At 54.8% G+C, this 23,963-nt stretch overlaps 9 protein-coding genes across 9 annotated transcripts; 5 read left to right on the top strand and 4 right to left on the bottom strand.

The window, feature by feature from the left end:
• Window positions 1–254: 254 nt before the first annotated feature.
• On the top strand, window positions 255–2,429 carry IUM83_11822 (Chaperone protein DnaJ; the record flags this gene model as incomplete). The annotated part of the gene is made up of 2 exons (XM_067936405.1): window positions 255–327; window positions 418–2,429. 2 exons carry the CDS (start codon window positions 255–257, stop codon window positions 2,427–2,429), a joined length of 2,085 nt encoding a protein of 694 aa, XP_067792073.1.
• A 216-nt stretch (window positions 2,430–2,645) lies between these two features.
• On the top strand, window positions 2,646–3,467 carry IUM83_11821 (Chaperone protein DnaJ; the record flags this gene model as incomplete). Its single annotated transcript, XM_067936404.1, has 1 exon — window positions 2,646–3,467. One exon carries the CDS (start codon window positions 2,646–2,648, stop codon window positions 3,465–3,467), a length of 822 nt encoding a protein of 273 aa, XP_067792076.1.
• A 145-nt stretch (window positions 3,468–3,612) lies between these two features.
• IUM83_11820 (uncharacterized protein) lies at window positions 3,613–3,843 on the bottom strand (the record flags this gene model as incomplete). The annotated part of the gene is made up of 1 exon (XM_067936403.1): window positions 3,613–3,843. The coding sequence occupies one exon, from the start codon at window positions 3,841–3,843 to the stop codon at window positions 3,613–3,615; it is 231 nt and encodes a 76-aa protein (XP_067792075.1).
• Window positions 3,844–4,005: 162 nt separating this feature from the next.
• Window positions 4,006–6,693, bottom strand: IUM83_11819 (uncharacterized protein; the record flags this gene model as incomplete). Its single annotated transcript, XM_067936402.1, has 1 exon — window positions 4,006–6,693. One exon carries the CDS (start codon window positions 6,691–6,693, stop codon window positions 4,006–4,008), a length of 2,688 nt encoding a protein of 895 aa, XP_067792051.1.
• Window positions 6,694–7,360: 667 nt separating this feature from the next.
• Window positions 7,361–7,981, top strand: IUM83_11818 (Diphosphomevalonate decarboxylase; the record flags this gene model as incomplete). The annotated part of the gene is made up of 1 exon (XM_067936401.1): window positions 7,361–7,981. The coding sequence occupies one exon, from the start codon at window positions 7,361–7,363 to the stop codon at window positions 7,979–7,981; it is 621 nt and encodes a 206-aa protein (XP_067792186.1).
• Window positions 7,982–11,740: 3,759 nt separating this feature from the next.
• Window positions 11,741–12,981, bottom strand: IUM83_11817 (Molecular co-chaperone STI1; the record flags this gene model as incomplete). Its single annotated transcript, XM_067936400.1, has 5 exons — window positions 11,741–11,803; window positions 11,879–12,381; window positions 12,530–12,615; window positions 12,757–12,864; window positions 12,950–12,981. 5 exons carry the CDS (start codon window positions 12,979–12,981, stop codon window positions 11,741–11,743), a joined length of 792 nt encoding a protein of 263 aa, XP_067792182.1.
• A 1,227-nt stretch (window positions 12,982–14,208) lies between these two features.
• IUM83_11816 (neutral zinc metallopeptidase) lies at window positions 14,209–14,791 on the top strand (the record flags this gene model as incomplete). The annotated part of the gene is made up of 2 exons (XM_067936399.1): window positions 14,209–14,427; window positions 14,525–14,791. The coding sequence occupies 2 exons, from the start codon at window positions 14,209–14,211 to the stop codon at window positions 14,789–14,791; spliced, it is 486 nt and encodes a 161-aa protein (XP_067792183.1).
• Window positions 14,792–14,984: 193 nt separating this feature from the next.
• IUM83_11815 (uncharacterized protein) lies at window positions 14,985–15,832 on the top strand (the record flags this gene model as incomplete). Its single annotated transcript, XM_067936398.1, has 2 exons — window positions 14,985–15,109; window positions 15,199–15,832. 2 exons carry the CDS (start codon window positions 14,985–14,987, stop codon window positions 15,830–15,832), a joined length of 759 nt encoding a protein of 252 aa, XP_067792184.1.
• Window positions 15,833–20,059: 4,227 nt separating this feature from the next.
• Window positions 20,060–20,893, bottom strand: IUM83_11814 (M96 mating-specific protein family; the record flags this gene model as incomplete). The annotated part of the gene is made up of 2 exons (XM_067936397.1): window positions 20,060–20,132; window positions 20,211–20,893. The coding sequence occupies 2 exons, from the start codon at window positions 20,891–20,893 to the stop codon at window positions 20,060–20,062; spliced, it is 756 nt and encodes a 251-aa protein (XP_067792185.1).
• Window positions 20,894–23,963: the final 3,070 nt, after the last annotated feature.

Genomic DNA, 23,963 nt, shown 5'->3' with positions numbered 1-23,963 from the left:
CGGTATTTTGATCGGGTCAACGCCAGCCTGCAGCAACGGAAATAGAGCTCCATTTGCCGGATCGATAAGACTTCAGCCCACCAGCACTTCAACGTGATGCCTAAATTTGGTCGGTGCTGTCGCCCGATATAGTGATATTGTGCTTCCTGGTTGATCGGCATGCGACCGAGTCGACCGCAGAGCGTGTCCAAGGTCAAAAGCCAACTGGCATCTCCGCCAGCAAGCTAGTATTCTTGCTCGACTCGCAGCCGACGATGCAGGACATGGACTCGGACCTGCTCAACTTCGACACGTTCTTCGCCCCCAACAATGACGAGGGGGTCGATGGTACGAGCTCGAGCTGCAAATACCCACCAGCATACTCAAATAAGAGTTGATGAGTCAATAAATACTAATCAGGTCCTCTGATACCTTCAGATCTATGGGACCTAGCGGCGAGTACAGCTGTCGGCCATGACGACGATTTACTCGACGCTGCAGAGCTGGAGCCTCTCAGTCCGATGCTGAAGGAAGAACCTCATGAGGAACAGGCACAGGTGCAAGTGAAGCAGGAATCGGAAAACAAGCATGGCCTCAAGCTCGACACGAACCTGATCAACAACTCCAAGGAGGGATGGCTAGCACAGTACGAGAACGCCAAGGCCAATGGCACCCCCACAGCCACACTCCCAGCACGCTTTGCATTGCTGTCCACTACCTGCGTGTACGAACCGGGTTTCACGACGTCACCGCGTGGCAAGCGCCGCATTAGCCAGACGATTCCCCGCGCGGAAGCGTTTGACTTGCAGGATGAAGATGAAGAAGAGGAGGAGGAGGAAGGAGGAGATGAAGAAGAAGAAGGAGAAGAGGAAGCAGCAGATGCAGATGCAGATGACGAACCGTTCATGCTTTCGGGTGACGATGACTACAACTTGCCCGTGTTCACTGAGGCCGAGCTGAATGCGATGGTCGAGTCACCGTCCAAAGTCTCGACGGCATCGACTGCGTCTGCGGCACCTTCTCCGTCGCGCGGACTCGGCGACGCAATGCCTCATGCTTCTCCATCCACGAACCCGGAGGCCCCCGACGTGATCAGCATGTTCAACTCGATCTACGACAGCTCGCAGAACTTCCTCGCAGCTCAGCAACAAGCTTTCGATCTCGCCAATTCAGCAAACAGCGGCGCCAGTAGCAATTCGGCCACCGCGACGATTCTGGCGACAGCTAATCAAGCTTTGTTCCCCAGTGCGCAAGTACTTCCGTACAACCCGGCCGTTGAGGCGCCGACCGGATCAAGTGATGTGGCTGGGGCAAACGCTGCTCAAGTTCCTTTCGACTACTTCTCGCCGTCAGGCTACGCTGCCGCGGCGAACCAATTCTTGGACAGCTACGGACAGCAAGTTCAGCCATTTTTCCTAAACCCGGACGCTCTCTCACCAGTGACGAAGGCTGCGCTTTTCCCAGGTCAACTTGGCCAGCAAATTCAAGCCCAAGCCAGCACCAACGTTCAGCTCGCTGCAGCCATGGCGATAGCCAATTCGGCAGCTGCTGTAAACACAATGAGGAAGATGAACGCGTCCTACGGAGTTCCTATTGCCCCAATGCAGCGACGAGCGGGTTCGATGCCTCCGACCACGCAAATCAAGGTCGCAGCTCCGATAAAGCCACGACTTCCTGTTCAGCGTGCGGCCTCTACGACTTCTGTAGTCGCAGCAGCGACTTCGGCTGCTGGTGGGAACAAGGTGACTCGCCTCGCCATCACACCCGACATCGCCGACTTCAAGCTCGTTCAGATCTTCCACCAGTTCTGTGACCCAATGACCAAGGTTCTTACGCTGCCGCGATTCCAGCAACTGCTGCTCCACCACCAAGTGAAGGAAGAAACCTCGGGGTCGTCGAACAACTCAAGTGATACCAAGCATGTCAAAGACGGCAGTTGCTGTGGACCCACTCCAGCTGCAGCAAACGCCAACGCCAACGCAGTGGTGACGCCGGACGCTCAAACGCTGTTCAAAGCGCTCGACATCAACAACGTTGGGCATTTGGATCTAGAGCGCTTCATGCACTCGTTCCAGATCTGCAACCGCTGCACGGAGGCGAAGCGCCGAGCCCACCAAGCACTGTGCGCCAGCCAAGGTCAAACGTTCACGCCAACAGCTCTGGAACGACAGTTGATGGAGGACGTCGCCCCCGTAGTTGTGCGCGTGGTGCCGACGCGGTTTGAAGGCCACAAGGTCAAGAGTTGCGAACACTACCAGTGGACTTGGTGTGAAGGCTTCGAGAAGACCGGCAACGAGAAGTGCCGCGGCACCAACCGCCACGACAAGTGCCCAAAGTATCTGGCCAACTGCACGCTGTGGAAGCACAAGCTGCCACCCAAGAGCCGAAAGCCAAAGGTGCTGCTCGAAAATGTCGACTCGCCCACCAAGAAGCTGAAGTACTTTTCCTGAATGAACACCACGACCGACTTGAACGTCACGTAGGACTCGCGTTATCTAAAACTTATGAAAGCTATGAACCGAATCGAATATACGTGCGTTGGTCTCGAACACTCAAAACATTTTTTCACGTGGTCTGTTCCCGACAGTCGTTTAGTTCCAAGCGGCGTGAAGACTCAAGGGCCGCACGTATCCGACTGTCGGGCTCAATTGGCGACGGAGATAGGAATGGGGAATGCCAGCAGCTCGTGCTGTTGCTGCTCCAAACGCGAGCGCACAGTGGAAGACCTTCTGGATGGATCGCTAGAGGACAAGTTGCTCGGCAAACGAGAAGATGACGTGGAGACCACAACGGCTGAAGAGGAGGCTTGGCGTCAGCGACGCGAACAGCTCAAGGATGAAGCGGAGCTGTCGCTCGAGCTCTCGGACGACAGCGACAAAGTGAATAATGCTTCGAGAGGAAGCAAACCCGATGCCGACGTCGGTCGTGGGACTTTGATTTGGGACTTGAGCGACCGCAACACGGTTGTAGCTGCGCACAAGCAAGCAGAAGAGTTAATGGAGGATGAAGAGGACGACGAAGCGTTCGGCAGCGCTAAGGAGGATGCCAACGAGGAGGAACAGGGCGATCAAGAGACTAAAGCTCATACAGATCATGATGATGAGTTCGACACTGATCGGCTGACGCAGCTCTCCGCGAGGTCTGCGGAGGACTCGTACGCGTCCGTGAACGAGTATTTCCACGGGGACGACACGCGGGTCTTCCGGGACACAGAGCTAGACCGCGCCACAATAGCGGATAGCTTCTTGGGCGTTTCGTCGCCTTCGAGTCTCCGCGCTGCATCGAACCCCAGCTTCCTGGTCGATGACGACGACGACGAAACGCAGCAGCAACAGGAAGAGCAGCAGCAGAAAGAAGAGCAGGACGACGAGCAAGCAGAAGACGAGAGCAGCCCCGACAAACGTCGGAGCAGCTCGGGCGCATCGTCATCGTCGCGCCGTCGGGCGGCGAAGAAGAAGTCGCGTAGCAAGAAGTCTTCGCGCAAATAAGCTGCTGGTCTATTGCTCACATCGTGGGAGGGTATCGATGAAGAGGATAGGACGGCGAACCGAGCCCAGGCTGTTTGTTTCTTAAGAAATTAAATCACTGATCCCCCGACACCTGTCTACACGTAGCGCTCTTTGGGCTGGTAGGTCACACCTCCCACACGGCTTCGGCAGCTTGCTGGGTGGAGCTCACGTACGTCGGAGGAGTGTACTTCTGGGGCGCCTGCAGCCCCGTGGCCGACGGGTGGTGGATGAGGTTGTACGAGCTCCAGCGCTTCCAGCTTTCGTCTTCGACCACGAGTGGTTCCTTGTTCTGCACGCTAGGATGTCGTCGCGAGTGGCAACACCGAGCCATCACGCTGCTGCATGCTTGGCCCATGCCGCGGAATCGATTGATGCTGTGGACTGGTACAGTCGCGACTCGGATCAGGATCCGCGTCGCTTCAAGATCCAGCAGATATCAGTGGTACAGTTAGATATGTATTTGTGCAACGGGGTAACGGCCATACAAGCGATAAAGCGCTCGAACTAGCGACCACGACTACTGCTGGATGGCTGCGCTCAAGTACTTCTCCATGGTCTCGCGGATCTTGTCCAGACCAGTGGAGCTGATGTCGAACCAGGATGCGTCAAGGTTGGTGGCCGAAGCAGTCGATTCAGCCGCGTCCGTGTCAAGGCCGTCTTGGATGCTCTGCAACACGGTTCGCACCGACAGGTTGAGTGTGCCGGCCTCCTGATTGTTCGTGTCTTGGGCCGCAGCATTGGACTGCAGCATCTCCTCCACGGACGGCTCGTTCTCACCCTCCAAAAGTGTCTGGTGTCTGGTCACGACGGTCTTGACATCGGCGCAGGCGTTGACGGAGACGCTGTGACGGATCTTCGTACACTTCTCGTGCAGCTTCGAAGCTTCAGTACTCACGGCCTCGCTGGGGCTCGAGCTCTTGCGCGTTTGTGCTGCCCACAGCTCCTCGATCGAGCTGGTGTGGGGGACGTATGAGCACACCGTCTTCGCGACAGCGGCTAGCTGGCTGTGCAGCGGATCGCCTTCGTAGTCGCCCCAGAACTCCATCGGGTTGGCTGTATTCGCAGCGTTCCATACTCCAGGCTCGCCAAAGTCTCCCTGCTGCTTCATGTAGTCGTTGTACGACCGGATGAAGTTGTTCTCGTTGAAACCCGGGATGAGAGCAGTTGCCACACGAACAGCAACGCCGCGAGCGCGTCGCAGACCTGACACGCTCAAGCCTGCACCATGGACTCGGGGATCTAACACCAAACATGCGATGAAATGCTCTTCCACGTAGCACCCCAAGCGCTGCATGAAGCTCGTGGCTAAGGCGTCCGAGTTCCCGTCAAGAAGGGGAGAACGCGTTGCAGCACCGAAAAGCCAAATCCACAGCGCTAACATCTGGCCCGACGTAGCACTCGGCAGCTCACTCAGAGCTGACAGAAAGTTGAGTGGGCAAAGTAGCTGAGCGGTGTGCCTCAGCGCATTCCAGGTCATATCGCTGCTGCTGGCATCAACCAGCTGACGCAATATTGTCGACGTCGTCGACGAGGCCTGCTTCTCTTCGGAAATCGCCGAGCGTAAGAATGGTTCCAGGCGCGTAGCCTGCTTGACTGCCATCGCAATGGTGCACCAACTTGCAAGAGAGACTTGTGCAAATGCGTTGGCGTCTCCTGCAACATCGCCGTTGCCGCTTTCCAGGTAGACTTCGCGAAGTACGCGCTCCCGTAGCGATGCCATGACATGCAGAGCATCAGCAGTCAGAACAGCATTGTCAAGTGCCTCCTCCAGCGATAGACTGTTAAGGATAAGTTCATGGAGCAGCAATGCAGTCTGCTGCGTCATGCACACTCCCGTCAGGGTAAACGGTTTGCTTGGAGCGCTGGCAGTTCGCTGCAACTCCTGGCGTGCCTGACCGTATGCACCTGACGTCGGAGTGCACAAGAAAAGCTTAGTCCTAGGAATCGAACACGGTAGCGTGGACACCACCGAGAGGACCTCAGCCACATACGGCGACGCCGCAGCACCACTACCCTCCGCCAGCACGAACGCGTGCCGCCACTCGTCCAGCGCCACGTACGTCGTTTTCTTCGCTCCGTTGTCACCTGCACCAGTGCTATCGATCGCCACTGTGACAGCATTCGAAGTGGCCAAGGCGGCACGGCAGTCTTGGTCGTACTTTTGCGCCAGCCGATCCAGCACTTCCGTCCGCGCACGGTTGCCAGTCAACGGCACGTCCCCCGACGGCGGACGCAGCATCTCCATGGCTTCACGGAACGCGGCGTTGTCCAGCAGACTCCATGGCGCGTTCGTGGCGACTAGAGCAGTCGTCAACTTTTCTTCGAAGCTGCAGAGGTTGCCGACCTCGCGCTTGGTCGCGCGCTTCGGTGCAGACGTTTGTGTCGGCGTCCTCAGCGCGGGCGACTGCTGTCGAATCGCCAGCGGCTTGAACGCCACCTTCTCTGGGGTGGCAACAGGGGTGGACTTAACGGCTACGGGGGTCACCTTGACCGCCTCCATCTCCGCGACGACAGTGTCCATCTTGGTCGCATCGTCCACCTTGGTCATATTGTCCACCTGGACAACCGTCACATTCCTATTGGAAAGGAGCCCAGCCGCGCCCGAGTACTTGGCTTTGACGTCCTCCGGCGCCGCTGCGCACTTGGTGGACAGATGCAGCTTGAGGCGTCCGCTGATCTGCGGCGAGTCCTCGTGGCAGTACAGGCAGCGCATCCTTTTGCTCTTGTTGCCGGGGGAGGACGGAACGTCCTCAAAGTGTTCGTAAACTGGTCCGCGCTTGCGCCCAGCGCCCTGCCTTCTCGTGGGGGCAACTGCGCCAATTGAAGTTGCCGATGACGTGGTCACGCCGGCAGTTGCCGATAACGTGGTCACGCCGGCAGTTGCCGTTGCCGGTGTCGGTGTCGGAGTCGGCAAGGGAGCCGGTTCCAGTCGCTGGGCGCTGAACATGGCCTCCCAGTCCGGGTGTTTGATGCGCAAGTGCGTCAGCAGGTTGGTGTAGCCCGTGCTGGCCGCCTGCGTGTACACGTTGTGGCACAGGCGGCAGCGGTGGCGGTTGGCGCCGCCGCCCAGCGCCTCGCGCTTCTTGCGGCCGCGCTTCTTGGGCGCCGACGGGTCCTCGGCGGCGGGCGCGGGCTCGGGTGGCGGCGCGTCGGCGTCGAACACGGGCTCGAAGAAGAAGGTGCAGACGTCCATGGAGCTCGCCATGGCGACTTGGATTCGGAGGCGCTTCGAAATGTGTGGAGGGAAATTATTGGAAAAAGGAAATCTGGCAGGAATTGAAAATAATTTGCACCAATGGAGAGGCGGCGTGGAAGAATGAGAGAATGGGATTGGATGGAAGTGAGGCAGGGTTTAAGCAAACGATTTTAGTATTTTGCGAAGTTATTAATATTGTTTTTGGTCAGAGGTATTATTTTCTCTTCGCCAGCTTGGGTCGTGATTCACGAGTCCTGCAGTGCGCGGCGTACACGTCGGCCTTGTATTAATGTAAGATCTCCTGTTAGTTAATTAATAGTTACAGGTACACTTTTACTTTGAAAGCCTCCCTCCCAATTACCTCGATCACGAAAGTGTAATTTGGTCTGGATTGACTGAAGTCAGGGTAAAAACTCCTACCCGCGCTTGTGGAGCTTCTTCTTCATAGTGTCGGCCGACTAGTTAGTGACCTGACACGCACGCTATAACACCGAGCCGTTGCATCAGAACCTAGGTTTTCACGAAGACATCGTTAAGGTTAGTTTGTTTTTGTTTTGTAGCAGCATAAGATCACAAGGTACAGAACTATTGATAGACAACTCCAATGGGTCTTGCTTCCTGGATGGTGCGGTATTCCTGCATTTGTCGAGCTTCGTCCTCTTCAAAGCGTCGAACGATGTCGCCGTATGCACAGCTCAAGTCACCGTTCATGACGTCCGCATCGGAACCGAACCTCTTACGGGAACTGGACTGGAAGGCCGAGTACCTCGACCAAGATGGTGTCCTGCGCCGATCGAGCTGCGTGACCCGCAGAATGATCCAGCGGGGAGCGTGGATCAAGAAGGCGGTGGACCTGACACTGGACGAGCAAGCACATACCTCAATTAAAGCGCGGACCCTCGAGAAACGAAATAGTCGCCTAGTCACAATGCAACTTGGCGAAGAGGCTGAGCGTAAACGATCGGCCAATGGCTCACTCAAGAACCAAGCCAAGTTCAACAAGGAAAAATGGCTGGCGGAGGTCAACCTGCGAGCGGCCGAGCGGGTGGCTCGTCAGCATCAGCAGCACCTGCAAGAAGTACGGGAGCTCCAGGATCTCGTGGACTTGACGGAGAACAACACAGCGATGTCACCGTCGCGATCGAACACGTACATTGACCAAGAGGGAAACCTCCGTCGACGAATTTCTGCCCCACCGGAAGCCCATCAAGAAGCCCAGGAAAGTTTCGTCCCCGCTCCTGCAACCCCGCCACCGCCAGTTCCCACAAAGATCGACGAGCCCCACGAATACTGTTAAGTAGAAGCCGGGGTGCTTTCGCGAGTTTGTTCATTTTGATAACTAACTAGCAGCAATATCCATCACCCATTCATTGCTTGAGATTCGTGTTTACCATCAGTAAGATCTTCAGTTTTTGCCTCAGTTTGCGAACCTACCGGGGCTCTTTTCTCGGATCGTTAGGCAACAAGGTCATACCAAATGTCGGCGCTGGTATCTCCCCTATCTTCGTGTTCTTAGTCGATGCAAATGGGCGGGGCCGATCCAGCCTCACCCGGCGGACCACTTTGTTTTATGCCTTTCACTACTCAAACTCGGCTTCAACGCGACTTACATTCCTGGATTGCAACGCAAGATGGAGCGCTTGCAGCGCTCACTATCGGAACAACCCGCTTCAACGACTCCACTCGAAACGGAGGTTGACTTCATTGATCAGGACGGAGTTATTCGTCGCTCCAGCACCAACACGAAGGACAACCTTTGCATTGAATTGGACGACTACAAGCCACGAAGTTCAGCAGAGGTCGAGCTGTCAAGTGTACACTTAGCGTCCTTCGCCATGCGTTCACTGTCAGAGTCGGAAATGGATAAGCCCATTCCTCGCGCGGAGCGGATGCGATGTCGTACGCAGTTCCAATTGCAGCTTCGCGAAAGAAAAACAGCATGCTCGTGAAACAAAATAGTCGTCAACAGGAGCGACTGCAGCTCTGGCACGACGCCTCGGAGCTTGACCCAGCCGTGGAAACCACAAGTGAAAACACTGCACGTGCGCCGTCTCCAAGATCACAGACCTACGTCGACGAAGACGGCAACGTGCGTCGCAAGAGCTCGGCTTCGTGTTTCAGTTCATCGGATATTCCATTAAAGGATCAAGAAATCGCGAAGTCGGATCCGAAGTCTCCACCGTCCCCTATCGCCCTCATACTTGGCCAAGCTAAAGCGTCACCCAACGCACCGCGAATTCCCACGTCATTAGTGCTTGAGTTCGCACAGACGATCATCGACGGCTAGTAGAGACACTCCCATGCGTTGCTGGTCGTTTAGTGATAACTCAATAATCATCCACAGGACCGATCGCATATACATGTAGTTTTGGTCAGCTAAAATTTGTTTGGGTATTCTCGGCAGGCCAAGAACGGTCTACTCGAACTAGCAATACCCGAATATTATCGTACCAGTACTTCATGAGTGGGAATGCAAGCGACGCGACCTCAAAGACGTCGTCCGCTGTTAACATTGACGTCGAAGATGATGCCGTGTATCACGTACGACTCATCCATAGCTGGCCGCCGCTCTCAAAGTCTCCGCCCTTAGATAAAACCCTCATTTCGTCGTTCTACGGGCTGCAGCTGGAGCTTCGAGGTAAGACCAAAGACCAAGACGACCCCCAGAGCCCTATAACACTATTCAACGATGGTCAATCGGTATCGAAGACCGGGGAAGTCAGGAAGGCGGCTACAGCTCCGCTGTACTTCGGGAGCAACTCGCCGCCCTCGCCTGCCGTACTAGCACCTTTGGAAGCCATCACTGGTCCATTCGAGATTGTCGTTCTCAACAAAATGTCCATTTCCACACCAGCACAAGATCCTGAAGCTATGGTCAAGGAGGACGTTTTGGCAACCTTGCAACAAATGGGACCTGTGCAGGTCGAGAACACGCTACTGGAAATTAACGGCGAACGTATCGTGCTTGACTCGAGCTCCACCGGGGCTGACGTGTATCGTCGACTATGGTGTGTCACTTCACGTGCCTCATTGGCCATGCCCTACGAGCTCACTTTGCGGCGACACAACCTCGCGCAGGCATCCTCCAAAATTGTGCCGTTCGCGCGGCGAAAAGAGGTTCAAGACGCCCAAATCGCTCAACTGGGTAAACTTGCCGCCCAGGAGGCATCTCTCCCCATCGACATCCGCCGTAAGAAATTGTTTCTTGTCCAACAATTGGACTTTGAGCGCGAACACTACCTGGTAGCGCACGTGAGCGGTCCACTTCAGCAGCTACACACAAACATTATGGGAGATGGTCGGTGGCAAGCGTACGAATATGGTAAAACTCTTTGGTACTTTCACGCACCGACCGAGCGGTTGTACGCCCAGCATCCACTTCGCAGTCATCCCGAAGCCCGGGAGCTCATCGAAAGGGTCCAACAACAAGTCCATCAGGCTGTCCGTCGACTACAGCGGAAAACGAGATCACGTCAACGACGAAAACGCTTGATGGCTGTAATCCAAGCAGAGATGCAGCGGCGAGAAGATGAGAAGCGGAAAGAGCAGCAACGGCTAGAACACGCAGTAAGACAAATCCAACGCCGAATTCGAGCGTACCAGCGACGGAAGCGATTCTTGGCCTTGATAGAAGCTGCAAAACGCCGGCAGGAAGGGCTACAACGAGAAAAACAGAGAGCAGAAGAGCGTCGACAAGAGGAGCTGAGAGCTGAGGAGAACCGGCAATTGGAGCAGATGAAGCAAGAGCAGCAGCGGTTGCAAAAAGAACTTACCGAGCTGAAGGCGGAAATACAGCAGCTTTGGCTGCTCAAAGAGACAAAATTGCCGGTTCATACAGGGATGCAGACAAGTGCCCGACGAGACGAGAGTGCCATTGAAACCATGCGAAAAGAGGAGCATCAACGACTGCAGCAGCGGCTCGAAAAACTTGAGCTAGAATTGCAGAATCGGAAGGAGATAAAACCCGGCAAGGAATCAGAGACACAAACCAGCAGTCGCAGCAGCGAAAATGAAGTCGAACAGCAACGAGCACGTCATAGAATAGAAGAGCTGGAACTACAACTCGGGCATCGAAACATCAAAGATGTAGTAGAGTCAGTCACACAGACTAGTGGTCGACGAGGGGGAGCCTTGCGGGATGAAGCAGTCGATACAGGAGACGATCTCGAGTGGCAACGATACTTGACGCTGCTGCGCGTTGCCGTGAAGAAGAAAAAGAAGGCCTCACCCAAAAGCCGACATACGCAGACTGATAACGTCGACGGCGAAGAGACTCTCCTTGCCTCGTCAATGCTTCGGGCACCACAGCATGCCGTTTCCTTTTCACCATCGTCCCGTAAATTCACTGGCGAATGGAAAGGTTTCCCGTCATGGCGCGGCAACAGCAACAGCAACAGCAACAGCGGGTATAGCAGCAATAGCAGCAGTACGAGCAGTCTTCTGACGCTAAAGTCCAGCCTCAGTCAGTTTGATGAACTAGACACCATATCGCCGCCGACGCGTACATTCGAATCCTATTTCGCCCCCGACTTGAACATGACACGTGAACAACCACCACCTCCAGTAGTCGAGCAGCCATGGAGGCAAGATTCGACATACTTACCGCTGAAGTCAAGCCGTAAAATGCTGGAAATCACGCCAGTTCACCAGCCGTTGCACGAATACGAGGATCCAATCAGGCCAATGAGGAACTCGTCGTCTTTCATGATCACCCCAGCATCAAGCCCAACGAGTGCAACCAAACTTCCATACATCACTCGGAGACGAAAGAATCATGCGTGAACTTCGTCTAGAAAAATAGTTTTCAGTCATCATCAAAAAGCACAAGCAACGCCTACGAATACGAAAGAAATCCAACGGTCTGCCTGTTATCCATCACATGCTCTCACCTTCCCATTGTCGGGTAACAGGCCTTCCTCTACTGGTCGTTAGCTCCGTCGGTGTTCCGGCTTAGTTGATCAACCCCCATACGCTCCGAGTCTTCGCAGCTTAACCCATAATTTTTCATGGGACTGGAAGCGCGCGTTGCTTAAGACAGTCTCCGATCTCAATGCAATTAGTTGTTCTGCTTCAGCTGACGAACGTAGTTGCTGAGACGGTGCTGGGCCTTGTTGGCAATCTGATCGAACAACATGCATCAAGTTAGTACAAAAAGTCAACGCGACGCAAGTATCAAACTCCAATCCAAACGTACCTCGATCGAGGGGTTGATGGCAAGCAGAGCACGAATGTCCTGCAGGGCCAGACGGTAGCGCTCCAGGCCTTCGTAGGCCAGCGCACGACGCAGAAGCGCCTTCTGGTTCTTCTCATCATACTCAAGCACGTGCGTGCAGTCGCGGATCACGCCGGAGAAGTTGCTGAGCTGCTGGTTGCAAGCCGCGCGGTTGTTGTAGCACGACAAAGCCAGCGCCGAGCCGGGCTTGTCGCTGCAGGACTCGATCGCCTCGCCGTAGAGCTCAATGGCCTTCTCGAAGGCGGCGCTCTTGAACGCGTCGTTACCGCGCTCCTTCAGCAGCTCGGCGGGGTTCATGCCCGAGCGCTTGGCTTGCTCGGCGCGGGCCTGCAGCGGCTCGATCTCCGTCACCAGGCGGTTCAAGTCGGCGTTGTTGAAGTCAACGCGCTGGCCGGCGCGCAGCGTGGCAAGAGCCTCGTCGTACTTCTTCAGACCCTTGAGCGCCACACCGTGGCGGTGGTAGCCTGCAACATGGTACCGTACATTTTAATCAGCTTCAGCAACTTCAACAAAATCAAAAAATGTCTTGATAACTCTTGGCCCAGAGCGCTTAGCGCTGTAGGTACCGCCGAAACAGCTTCGAGTGAGTTATCGTCTGATAACGCCACGTACCCTTGACGAACTGAGGGTTCAGGCGGACGCACTCGGCGGCATCGTCCGCGGCCTCCTGGAACTTGCCCCAGCCAGAGTACGCAGCACTGTGTAGTGTGGGTAGAGCAAGTCGGGTGACGTCAGTGTCGAAAGGAAACTTGTTGGCGGGAGAGAGAGAGAGCCGGGGGGAGTGATTTTCTATTGCGTGATCACCCCCCGCAGTTCCTTCCAATACAAGGAGGACGCACCTGCGGTTGGAGAAGTAGACGTGGTTGGTCGCGTCGATCTCCACGGCCTCCGTGTACTTGGCCACAGCGGTCGGGTAGTCCTGCTGCTTGAAGGCCTCGTTGCCCTCGCTGCGGAGGAGGAGAGTAGAAATTAGTGTGTAAAGTGGTCGGTTGGAATCAGAGGGAAGAGGGAGGGGGCGGGGCATGCACGCACTTCTTCTTGGCGTCGGCGGCGGCGTTGACCATGGTGTTCGCTGGCTGGAGCTGCTGGTTTGTGTGTGATCTGTCTGGCTTTGTGTGGCTCTACTGGGCGCGCTGTGATTGGTGGATGCCTTTTAACACTAATCTCGTGTGCACTACGCTATATTGTGTGTATTGTGTGTACCACGTAAAATGAACGCTAATAAGCAAAATTAGCACGTCCTACGTGGACAAGTGTGACTGCAAATTGCAATCTGCAATCGAAATGGTGAGAAGTAGGATACGTTGGCCCAAGCCGACCACGCTCGTCACGGGCTGGCACTGCTCAATTTTTATTTAAAATTAAATAAGTAAAAGCAGTCGCTCATTTTGCAAAAGGAGTGCGATTCCGCACCGATTGCAGTAGGGTGCACAGATATTACTTGCTGTTCGTAAGAGCGCTGAAGCCACACCACCACGTGTTCGGTGATACCGAGTGCATGTACAGACGTGCATCCAGAATCGTCCGTGTGTGGCCCGATAGCAGATCACCGTAACGAATTTCGTGCTTGCAGCTCAAAGTCGGGTGATTACCGCCATATCACTACAAACAATGTAATGCACCGGCGAGCAGCCCATAACACACCGAGCCAATTCAATAATCTGATCTTCAGGAAAGCGCAGGGTTTCGTGAGTCACGAATCGTGACGCATATTGACGACCCGGGCGAAAACTACAACCACTAGGACAAAAGACAACTATAAAATCGTCCGTACGTCAAGCGCAGCTGTGGTTGTGGAAAGTGTTCGTGTGTGGAGTTATTCGCTGCAGATTGAAGTCGCCAGGCGCAAAATACATCAGTAGAAGCTCTTGCAAATCGCGCGTCATCCTATTTGACGTGCACGTTGGATAAGCTTCCTGCCAACAGCCTTGCTTACCAGAAGCAGTACAGTACCGCTGGTATTAATACTGCTATTTCGACGAATTCGGAAACTCAGTGCGTTTGCAGCGAGTTTTCACTTTCCAATTTGCTTTCCACAGCAACCAACCAACAACATTCATCCACACGATGCCGTCCTCGTCCAACTCATCGTCCTCCCCTCGCCGCGTCCTCGCCGCCGTTGCCATCGTTGGCCTCGCCGCGTCACCGATCGTCTCGGCTGCTCTGCCGCCAATGTCACCACCGGAGGCGCCACGTTCGGCGACATCACGTCGGGCAGCAACAAGTGCGTGGTGGGCAAGCCAAACGCCTACGTCCCGACTAAATCGATCGACTGGATCTGGACGGAGCATATGAGCAAATACGTGCCGACCTTCAACAACGTCATCTTCGACCAGCTCGTGACGAACAAGGGATCGCTCAACTACTGTGTCCGCTGGGACAGCATGGACAAGCTCTCCAAGAGCGACGTGTCGAGGTTCGAGGTCATGCTGAAGCGCCAATTCAAGGCGTGGAACCAGTGGCTTATCGACTACGACTGCTGGCCGTACAACGAGATCGACGTGAAAATCGTTGGCTGGGCGGCGCGCGACGCCTCTCTTTTCGAGTGGTCCGACGACTCTCGGCAAAAATTACACGAGCGACAAGGACGACGATGGTGCCCCGCAGTGCCTGACTGCCTGCTACAAGTACCAGGACCAGGCCAAGAGCTCGGACACGAGCGCGTGTGAGGGCACGCCGTTCGACACGCTGCTCTGGCCAACGCAACACATGGATGGCGGTGCCGGTGGCGACTGGGGTCAGCGCGTGAACGCTGAGAACATGCTGGCCACCCTTAGCCAGGATCAGACGGTGATCGTCGCTCACGAGATCGGCCACGGGTTTGGTATCCCTGACTTCTACTGTATCCGGATGACCGGATACGAGAAGGTATAGTATCAGACTAGGATATTGTATGCAAATAGTTAATCTAATATAAAGGCAGATGTAGGGTAGCTGTGGAGGCCACGTGGCCTCCATCTGCCTGAACTGCGGGGGACGGCACTTCTCTTTCAGCCACCCTCCCCCAAAGTCCTCCGAGCAACGGATAAACTGGTAGCACTTGTTGGTACCAGCCCCTTTGAAGCCCATGCCTCTGACGAACGCCCAACTTCGGGCGGAGATCGATCGACTCACCCAAGCGATGGCGGACCGCTCGAAGGTCACCAGCCATCTGCCCAAGTTCACGGGGAAGCGAGGGGAAGACGTGAGGGAGTGGGTCTTTCAAGTGGAGAACGCGTGCCGAATCAACGGCGTCGCGATCGAAGACGCGAGCACACGCCTTCCAGGCATCGCTGGATCAGCGATGGAAAAGCCGGCATCGGCTGGTTTCTCCGCTGGTCGTCGACGACCCGAAACGAGGAGCACACGTGGGGGATTTTCCGTGAGCATGTGCTTCAACATTTCGAGGCGTCGAACTACCAGTCGGTACTCCGCGAGAGGCTTCAACGCCTCAAGCAAACAGCAGACATCGAGACGTACAACAGCGATTACTCAGCACTCATCTTCCGCGTGGAAGGTATGAGCGTGCTCGACCAAGTCTTGAACTACGCGAACGGGCTCAAGCCCCGGACGCGCAGCTACGTCAAGCTCGAGAACCCCGAGACGCTGAGCGACGCCATGGATCTGGCGGTCAAGTACGAGGTAACCCACTTGGTGGAAGAGGTGCGCGACCGTCAAGTTCACCAAGCCAAGACTAAGGAGCGGAGCGACAACGATACACGCCAAGACAAGCGCTCGAAAGGGAAACCTTTCCGCGGGAAAGGCCGCTTCAAGCCGAGATCGAAACCCAGACGCTCGGATGACAAGACGTGTTTCTTCTGCAAGAAGCCCGGCCACATCAAGGCCGATTGTTTCGCTTGGAAGAGGGAACAAGCCAAGCAGGGAAACGACAAACCGCGTCAGTGCATGAGGGTCCTGGCGTGGTCGAGAAGGTAGCTGGAACAGTTAAGCTTGATAATATCAGCCTTAACCTTCTGTGCGAAAACCCTCTGGTGTACAAGTCGCGTCCACTGTTCATCGTATCGGGAGAAATCACCGTGAACAACACGCGCATCAAGACACATAGCATGTTGCTCGATAGTGGTGCTACCACCATCTACGTGTCGAGAAGATGGGTCAACGAGCATCGGCTCAAGACCACCAAGTTCAAAGACAAGAACATCCGTGTCAAACTTGGAGTTAATCAAATCATCGAAGCTGCACTGGAAGTGTTGCTACTAAACACCGTATTTACGGGATTAGACAAGGCGTACGAGTGCGTCGCCGTCGTCTATGATATCCCCGACGAGTTTGACTGCATCCTAGGAATTCCATTCTTCGAGGATATGCAGCCAAACGTGAACTGGAGAAATCACAAGATCCAAGGAACCACAGCTGAGACTCAGCGAGCCAAGCGAGCAAGTGAGGTCGGCGTACCGATAGATGAAAGCGGACCGATGAATGCCTCCGGGCTTCGGAGATCTGTCGAGGCGAAAGGCCTGTCGGCGAAAAGACCCGATTCCTGTCGAGGCGTCGCGCTGGAAACGGATGTGAAGTCACCAGCCAACCTTGTTCGTGATGCTGCGTTGAGTAGCGCCCCAAGTGTTGTTTGCGAACAACAAGAAGAAGCTTCAGTCGGCGGAGGTCCGACGCTAGAAGATGGCGAGAGGTCGTCTTCAAATAAGGACGGAGTGCTATTAGAAAGCAACAACGTCCGGGGAAAAGACACCATCGTAGACAAGATGTTCATGATGGGTGTTGTAGATGAAAGCGGTGTGCAGACCAAATTCATCACGCGAAAAAACTTCGGAAGTTCTTGAGGATCAAGACGAAGACTCCAGAGGAACCAGACTTCATGTTGGTTCTGACGAACGACATGATCAAGAATGTCGCACGCTCGCTGGAACGGCGTGACCAACCCGACAATGTCGGAACAGCGAAGGCGCAACGTTATCTGGAAATAGATTGGGAGAGTTTCCGGTCAAACCCAGCTTTTGACCTGTTGACGGAGTATAAGGACACGGTGTTCCGTCCCGAACTCCCTGAGGGTCTTCCAGAGAAGCGAGAAATCGAGCACCGGATTGACGTGAAAGACCCAAATCTTGCTATGTATCGACAACAGTGGCGGCAGTCGCCTGCGCAACAACGCGAGATCGTGCTCTGGGTTGAAGACATGGTGAAGAAGAAACTCATCAGGCCAAGCATCAGCCCACACGCCGCGCCAACGTTCTGTGTCCGGAAGCCAGTCGGATGGCGGATTGTTCATGACTATCGGTACTTGAATTCCAACACAATTCGCCAAAGTATCCCGATGACAAGGAAAGAAGACATCCTGGACGCAATGGCGGGAGCATACTGGTTTTCGACGACGGATTTGATGTCAGCGTATTACCAAGTCCGCATGCGAGAGGAAGCCATCAAGTTCACGGCATTTCAAGCGCCAAACGGACTCTGGGAATATCTTGTGCTACCCATGGGAGTCTGTAATGCGCCAGCAACAATGCATCGCTTGACTTCGAAGATGTTTCGTGGGATGGAGAACACGAAGTCGTTCTACGACGACATTTACATCTTCACGAAGTCGCCGCGGATCGAAGAGCACTTGGAAGCGCTCCGAATGACGTTGGACATCTTACGCGACAATAAGCTGTACGTCAAGCTCTCCAAGTGTGTCTTCTGCACAGACGAGATTCCTTGCCTTGGAGATTTCATCGGACGGAATGGTGTACGCATGGATCCTGACAAGGTACAGTCCATCAAGGACTGGCCCGTACCGAGAACGCAAGAGGAGCCTCACAGCTTCCTTGGTTTAGCTGGTTACGTTCAGCGCTTCTGTCCTGCCTTCGCTACGCTGACAGCTAGCATGTTTACCTCAAGAAAAAAAACAAGCGCAATGCGAAGATTCACTTCGATGACGAGCAGTTGAAGAATTTCAAGGAGCTGAAGCGACAGCTTTGCAACCCACCGGTATTGCATCTGCCAGACTTCACCTTGCCCATGCATCTTCGCACAGACGCTAGCAAGTTTGCTGTCGGAGGAGTTTTGTTTCAAGTCGTCGGCGGTGTAGAGCGGCCGATCGCTTACACCAGCAGGAAGATGATGTCAGCAGAGCTGAACTATCCGACGCAGCAGCAGGAACTCTTAGCCATTGTTCATGCTCTTGCTGCTTTCCGGATATACTGCTTGGACAAACCACCGATCGTCGAGACGGATCACAAGAGTCTCGAAGGACTCTTTACCCAAAAGATAGCAAATTGTCGTCTTGCGCGATGGTATGACATCCTCGCCGAGTACCAGCCCACGTTCTCCTATCTACCAGGCGCGAAGAACGGTATTGCAGATGCCTTGAGCAGACGACCAGACTTGCAGCCAGATACGAAGTTCTTCCATGACTTAAGCGTCACCAGCTTCGACGACACCTCATTCCAGCTGGAGATAACGGAAGTAACAACGGATGGCGATCTGGTCAAGGATATCAAAGCAGAGTACGCGAAAGACCACGAGATCCGAGCGATCTTGGCAGCAATCAACGATCGTGCAGAATCGGAGAACCACCGGAAATCCAAGCAGCAGCGGAAGAAGTACAGGCATTACACCAAAGCAAAGGACCTGTTGTGGTATCAATCTCCAGTGGATGATGTTCCTCGGCTCGTAGTCCCGAACTCGCTGAAGCTTCGTCAACGTATCATCGGCGAATGCCACGAGTCCAACTACGGCGACCACCCCGGTGCAGAGCGTACGTATTTAACGCTAGCGCGAAATTGGTACTGGTCCAAGATGTTCAAGTCGATCCAAAAGTACATTGCAGACTGTGAGCCATGTCGACGAAACAAGCCGCGATTGACGAAACCACCAGGACTGCTAGAACCACTCCGCATCCCAGATGAAAGATGGCGTTCCATCTCCATGGACTTCATCACAGATCTACCACTCACGATGAGCAAAGTAGACTCGATCTGGGTAGTTGTCGACCGCTTGACCAAGAGATGTCACTTCGTGCCGACCGCGAAAACGGTAACAGCAGAAGGTGTAGCTCGCTTGTTCATCGACCACATCTGGCGACATCACGGAATGCCAACAAGCATCGTATCCGATCGAGATCGCAAGTTCGTGTCTGCCTTCTGGCAACACGTTTTCAAGTCCATCGGAACGACGCTGAACATGACCGTAGCTCATCGCGCGCAAGGTGACGGCCAGACCGAACGAATGAATCGGACGCTGGAGAAACACCTTCGCAGTTTTGTCGGGCCTCAGCAGGACGATCTTAGGAGGGATCTTCACATCGCTAACGCAGCGTTTGCGGTAAACTCGACCGTGAATGCGAGCACGAAGATGTCTCCCTTCGAAGCCGACCTGGGGTATATTCCCTTGAACCCTCTCCAATTGTCCGCGGAGAAACTGAAGGGGAAACCCACCAGCAAACGTGGAGCCGAATTCCGAGAGAAACAGGCCGCAATACTCTCGCGATGTCGTGAAGCTCTGGCACAAGCCCAAGAACGGATAAAAGACGGATACGACCACAACCGGCACGAGCAAGAATTCCAAGTCAGCGATCGTGTGTACCTGAGCACGCAGAATTTGGACCCGAAACACACAGGGTTGCCAAATTCATCGAAGTTGGGGCCGAAGTAGATTGGACCTTACAGCGTTGTCCGCCGCATCCACAACCATGCCTACGAGCTGAACATCCAGTCCGGTAACAAGCTCCATCCGGTCTTCAACACGTCGGCGTTGAAGCCTTACCACATGCCAACTCGACTCTCCAGACCCAAGGACGTCGTACTCGCGGATGGCAGCATCGGGCAGCTCGTAAACCGGTTACTTGGGAAAAGAACGCGGAAACGACGCACCCAATTTCTTGTGGAGTGGGTGGGTGAAGATGAACCAACATGGGAGCCCATTGAAAAGTTGGGGCAGATCCCAGACTTAATTTCAGCATTTGAGAACGAGAGGAGAAACAACCGTGTTGCCTTCTACGTCAGAATCCAGCACTTCGCCGTCAAGCGACCAAATGGCTGGAGCTGCATCGGGGATTGGTGAGTCCCCTGCCTCAACATTGCGACCAGTCACTTCATCACCAGCTGAAGCCATACTTAGCGACCTACGAAGCAGTCAGGTAGTGTATGTAAGTATACAACATATCAATCAATATAAAAGTTGTATATACATCATAGCTTCAACAGCTTACCGAACGACTTGCTGCGGCGAACCGGATCCAATTTCATACGCGCCCGACTCGTCGCTTGCTGAATACTCTCTGTAACAACCAGAACATAATATGCAACATGACCTCATGAGTAGATGTTGTATATACAGCATGACCTCAATTCCATACCTGGTCACTTCGGGTGAAGACGCAACGCTCTCGTCGTCGGCATCACCTTCGTCTTCAGGATCTGCGACATGGGGACTCGTCTTCTTAGGCTTCTGCTTTGCTGTTGAGCTTGGCTTCGGCGCCACCTTCCGTTTGGTCGCGGCTTTCTTTTGCTCCAGCTGCAAAAGCGCGGCTTGTCGCGCATCATTGCCACGCTTCTCCTCCTCAGACATGCGCGCACGACTAATCTCCTTCGCCGCCGCGCGTGCTGCAGCAGTGCCCGCAGCTCGCGCAAGAGCTCTGGCCTCCTTCGCTATTTTTGCGGCCCGATGAATCGCTGCCTCCTGACGCTTCGTCATCTTCGTCTTGCCCGGCGCTTTCTTCGGCGGGGCGGCCTCTGCTTCAAAGTCCGGGTCCTTGGGTCTCTTGGACTTGGCCAAGTAGCAAGCGTTCTTCCCCCGTGGTGGGGCTGGGACAAGACGAGGGCGAAGTGCTGTAGCCGGCCTGGCCGCTGACGCCACGGCTGTGTGAGCAGCAGTACCGGCGGTCTGTATGCTTTGACCGAAGTCAGCACCCTTGTCGCGCTCGCCGTTCAGGTACACGCGGTACTCCACCATCAGCCGCTGCCTCTCCGCGGCGCTCCGTCCTTGCAGGAGGACCAGGAAGGCCTCGTGGTCGCTGCGAGTCTCGCGACGCGCGGCCATGGTGGGGTGTGTGCGGCTCTCTTCGTTTTGCGAAATGATTGAGTGGTGTGCTCGCTGTAGTGGGTCTAACTTGACTCACTACTTTAGCTTACACGTTGCGCAACGTGTATGAGGAAGCGTAAGTACTTAGTAATTACTTAGGTTAATTATATTTGAGTACACAAATATAAGTTAACTTAGACAAGACTCCAAGTAGCTAGTTTAAGGTAAAATGAGAACTGTATTGCTTGTAAATTGATCTTCCTCTAAAATCTGCTAAAAAACTGTTTATCATCTATGAAAGGGTTGACAGCGGCTGGCTGTCAGAGCCCCGCTAATATGCATGACTCTGATTGGTAGAAAGATGCTGCTTTCTACCAATAGGATCTTTGGGTATGTGTGGACCACTCACTGTGGTGGTCCACTTCAATGTATCCATCGGTGTGTCTTACACCAATGTGAGGAAGTATCTAAAACTTTTAGCAGATATTCTATCTGTTAAAATCACAAGTGGCTTGTAGCCACTTGTGCGTGTAATCCTGGTACACCATCCCCCCCCTTAAGGTTAGACGCGCGGGGTCCCCGCACGTCACTTCTCCGCGTTTTGAGAAGAAACCTGCGCTCATTCAACGATGAGCGCGCCCCAGAAGAAGAGCCCGAAGGCGGTGGAGTGTCATCTCTCCATCGATGACTACTTCGAACGCCAGAAGGCGAAGTACGGCGACGTCGTCGACTTCGACGACGACGATGAAGACATGGAGGGCGAGGAGGACTCGCCCTCAAAGCGTAAAGACTCAGTGTCGAGCGAATCGCTCGACCCTCACGCCAAGAACGTTCGCCCGCGTGAAGGGGACGAATCGGACGCTTCGAGTTCGAAGCGTTCGCGTACTGAGAGCGATACCCCACTCGCTTCCGCTGGGGCTCTCAGTACTCCGCGCGCTGCTGCTGCAGCGCGTGATGTTAAAGCTCAAGGCTCTCCGCGCGCTGCGCCTGCAGCGCGCGATCCATGGATGCCGTCCGCGTCCGAGATCGCGGACCGGTATGGGAACTCGGTACCTCCGAATGAGATACCGCTGTACGTATGCAGCGCCATCAAAGATGACGCTGTGGCTGCTGAGCTGCACTTTGATGCGGAGACGCATCAAAGGCGCGATTACTACATCGGACTCTTTCATGAGCTCCGATGGTTTCAAAGCAAGAAGACATCTTCTCGCAGCAAAGTGCCCGAGTGGCAGGCACTTTGTCAAAGTTGGAACGCCTTTGTTGATAACTTCAACAAGAGGCCGAGTGTTTACCGTGATCGGATTAAGCAAGCGCGTGATCGCTTCGAGACGTACTCGAAGCGTGGAAAGTTGGAGCAACTTCATGTTGCTGCTGAGGAGGCAAATGTGCCGTGCGCTGTGCCCGAGGGCTTTCAGTGCACGAAGTGCTTCCCAGGCGCGGTCCGCTTGAGCGACCGCGACCTGAACGGGTACACGTCGTTCCGTGTGCCCGAGAGTCTCAAAGAGCTCCTTGCTAAGTTCTTAGCACGTGAGGGTTCGGGCGCTAGCGATGATCGCAGCGCTCGTGTTACTTCCGCTGCGCCAGCGCGTACTGCTCTTCGTACGCCCTCACCATTTCCGGAACGTCCTCCAGCAAGACGTTCCGCGGCTCCCATGTATCTCGATGGGGAGGAAATCCTCTCCAACGAATACGAAAACGAGCCCCTTGAGGGTTCGTTTTCGGGATACTATGGTCAACAATCCGCTCAACAATCCAGCGGGTTGAGCCGCGGGCGTCACGGATCGGCGGTGGCGGGGGTGGGAACACGACCCGGGTATGATCAGCCCCGGGCTGATCAGTATGCGCCTCTCCACGACCGGGTGACCGTCGTGGAGCGTCTGCAGGGCGCTAGGTTCGCCGGCCTGAAACAGGAGCTGGCGAACCAGAAGGCCCAAGTCGCGGCGGTCTCACAGACCACCTCGAATATCCAGGTCGAGTTGGGGACCCAGATGAAGGGGTTGCTCCAGCGCGTCCGCGCGCTGGAGGAGAGGTTGCTCGTCGCCGAGGCCAAGTCCTCCGCTTCTGCCTCGGCTCCTGCCGAGGCTTCGGGTCAGCCGAGCTAGATGGCTCGTGCTGCCGGTATGGCTTCAGCCGTCCGATGTAAAAGGTCGGATGGAGGCGCATGCTAGACGGTATGTCTAGCGTGTATGCGTTGCCGTGCCGTGCCAACACAGTGAACGGCCCGATGAAGCGCGGAACAAGCTTGCTTGCTCCGAAATCCGAAACTGCATGTCTAGGCAGGTTTTGTGTAGCTAACAAAACTAATGAACCAACTTTAAATTCATTTGTGTTGCCTCTGCCCGCATTGTCTGCGTTCAGCTTCTGTTGATCAACAGAAGCTGCTATAGTGTCTTGGACAAACCGAATCACGGCTTGTCTTTTGGTGATGAAACTGATTGCATCCGAGCTGAAGTCATTCAGCTCGCTCTCCGCTAGAGGCCCGGCCTCTGTGTGGTTCTTTGCGGTGTCTGCGCCCTGCGCAGACCCGTGGTCGTGTCCTTGTTGTTGGAGGTCTGCGCCTTGCGCGACTCGTATGGTTTGTTCGTTGTTGCAGCTGACACTGTGCAAGTGTCAGCGGTTTCTGCGGCTGCTGTATTGCAGTCGTAGATCCTCCCCACCAAAGTGGGAGCCATCACTCCGAGTAAACTCGGTAGACGTGGATGCCGCATGGCATTCACGTAGAACGGTGTATGCCCGGTCGAGGCATGCACTGAGTTATTGATGGCAAACTCTGCCATCGATAAGCACTCGCTCCAGTATTGGAACGAGTGAGCGTAGCTCTTCAACATATCGACGAGCACGCGATTCACGCGCTCGGTTTGACCGTCCGTCTGCGGATGATCCGCAGTCGACATGGAAAGCTGGCTCCCAAGAAGTGTAAACACTTCTTGCCACAGATGCGCTGTGAAGCGCGGGTCTCTGTCCGACACAATGTCGGTCGGCATGCCATGGTATTTGAACACCATGTCGACGAGCAGACGGGCTGTCTGCTTCGCGGTCACCTCTGCTGGCACCGCAGCAAGATGTACCATCTTGCTGAAACGGTCTA

The sequence above is a fragment of the Phytophthora cinnamomi genome, assembly GCF_018691715.1.
Source record: "Phytophthora cinnamomi strain GKB4 chromosome Unknown Contig37, whole genome shotgun sequence".
NCBI classification, from domain to species: domain Eukaryota; phylum Oomycota; class Peronosporomycetes; order Peronosporales; family Peronosporaceae; genus Phytophthora; species Phytophthora cinnamomi.
This window is presented reverse-complemented; position numbering and strand designations above follow the sequence as displayed.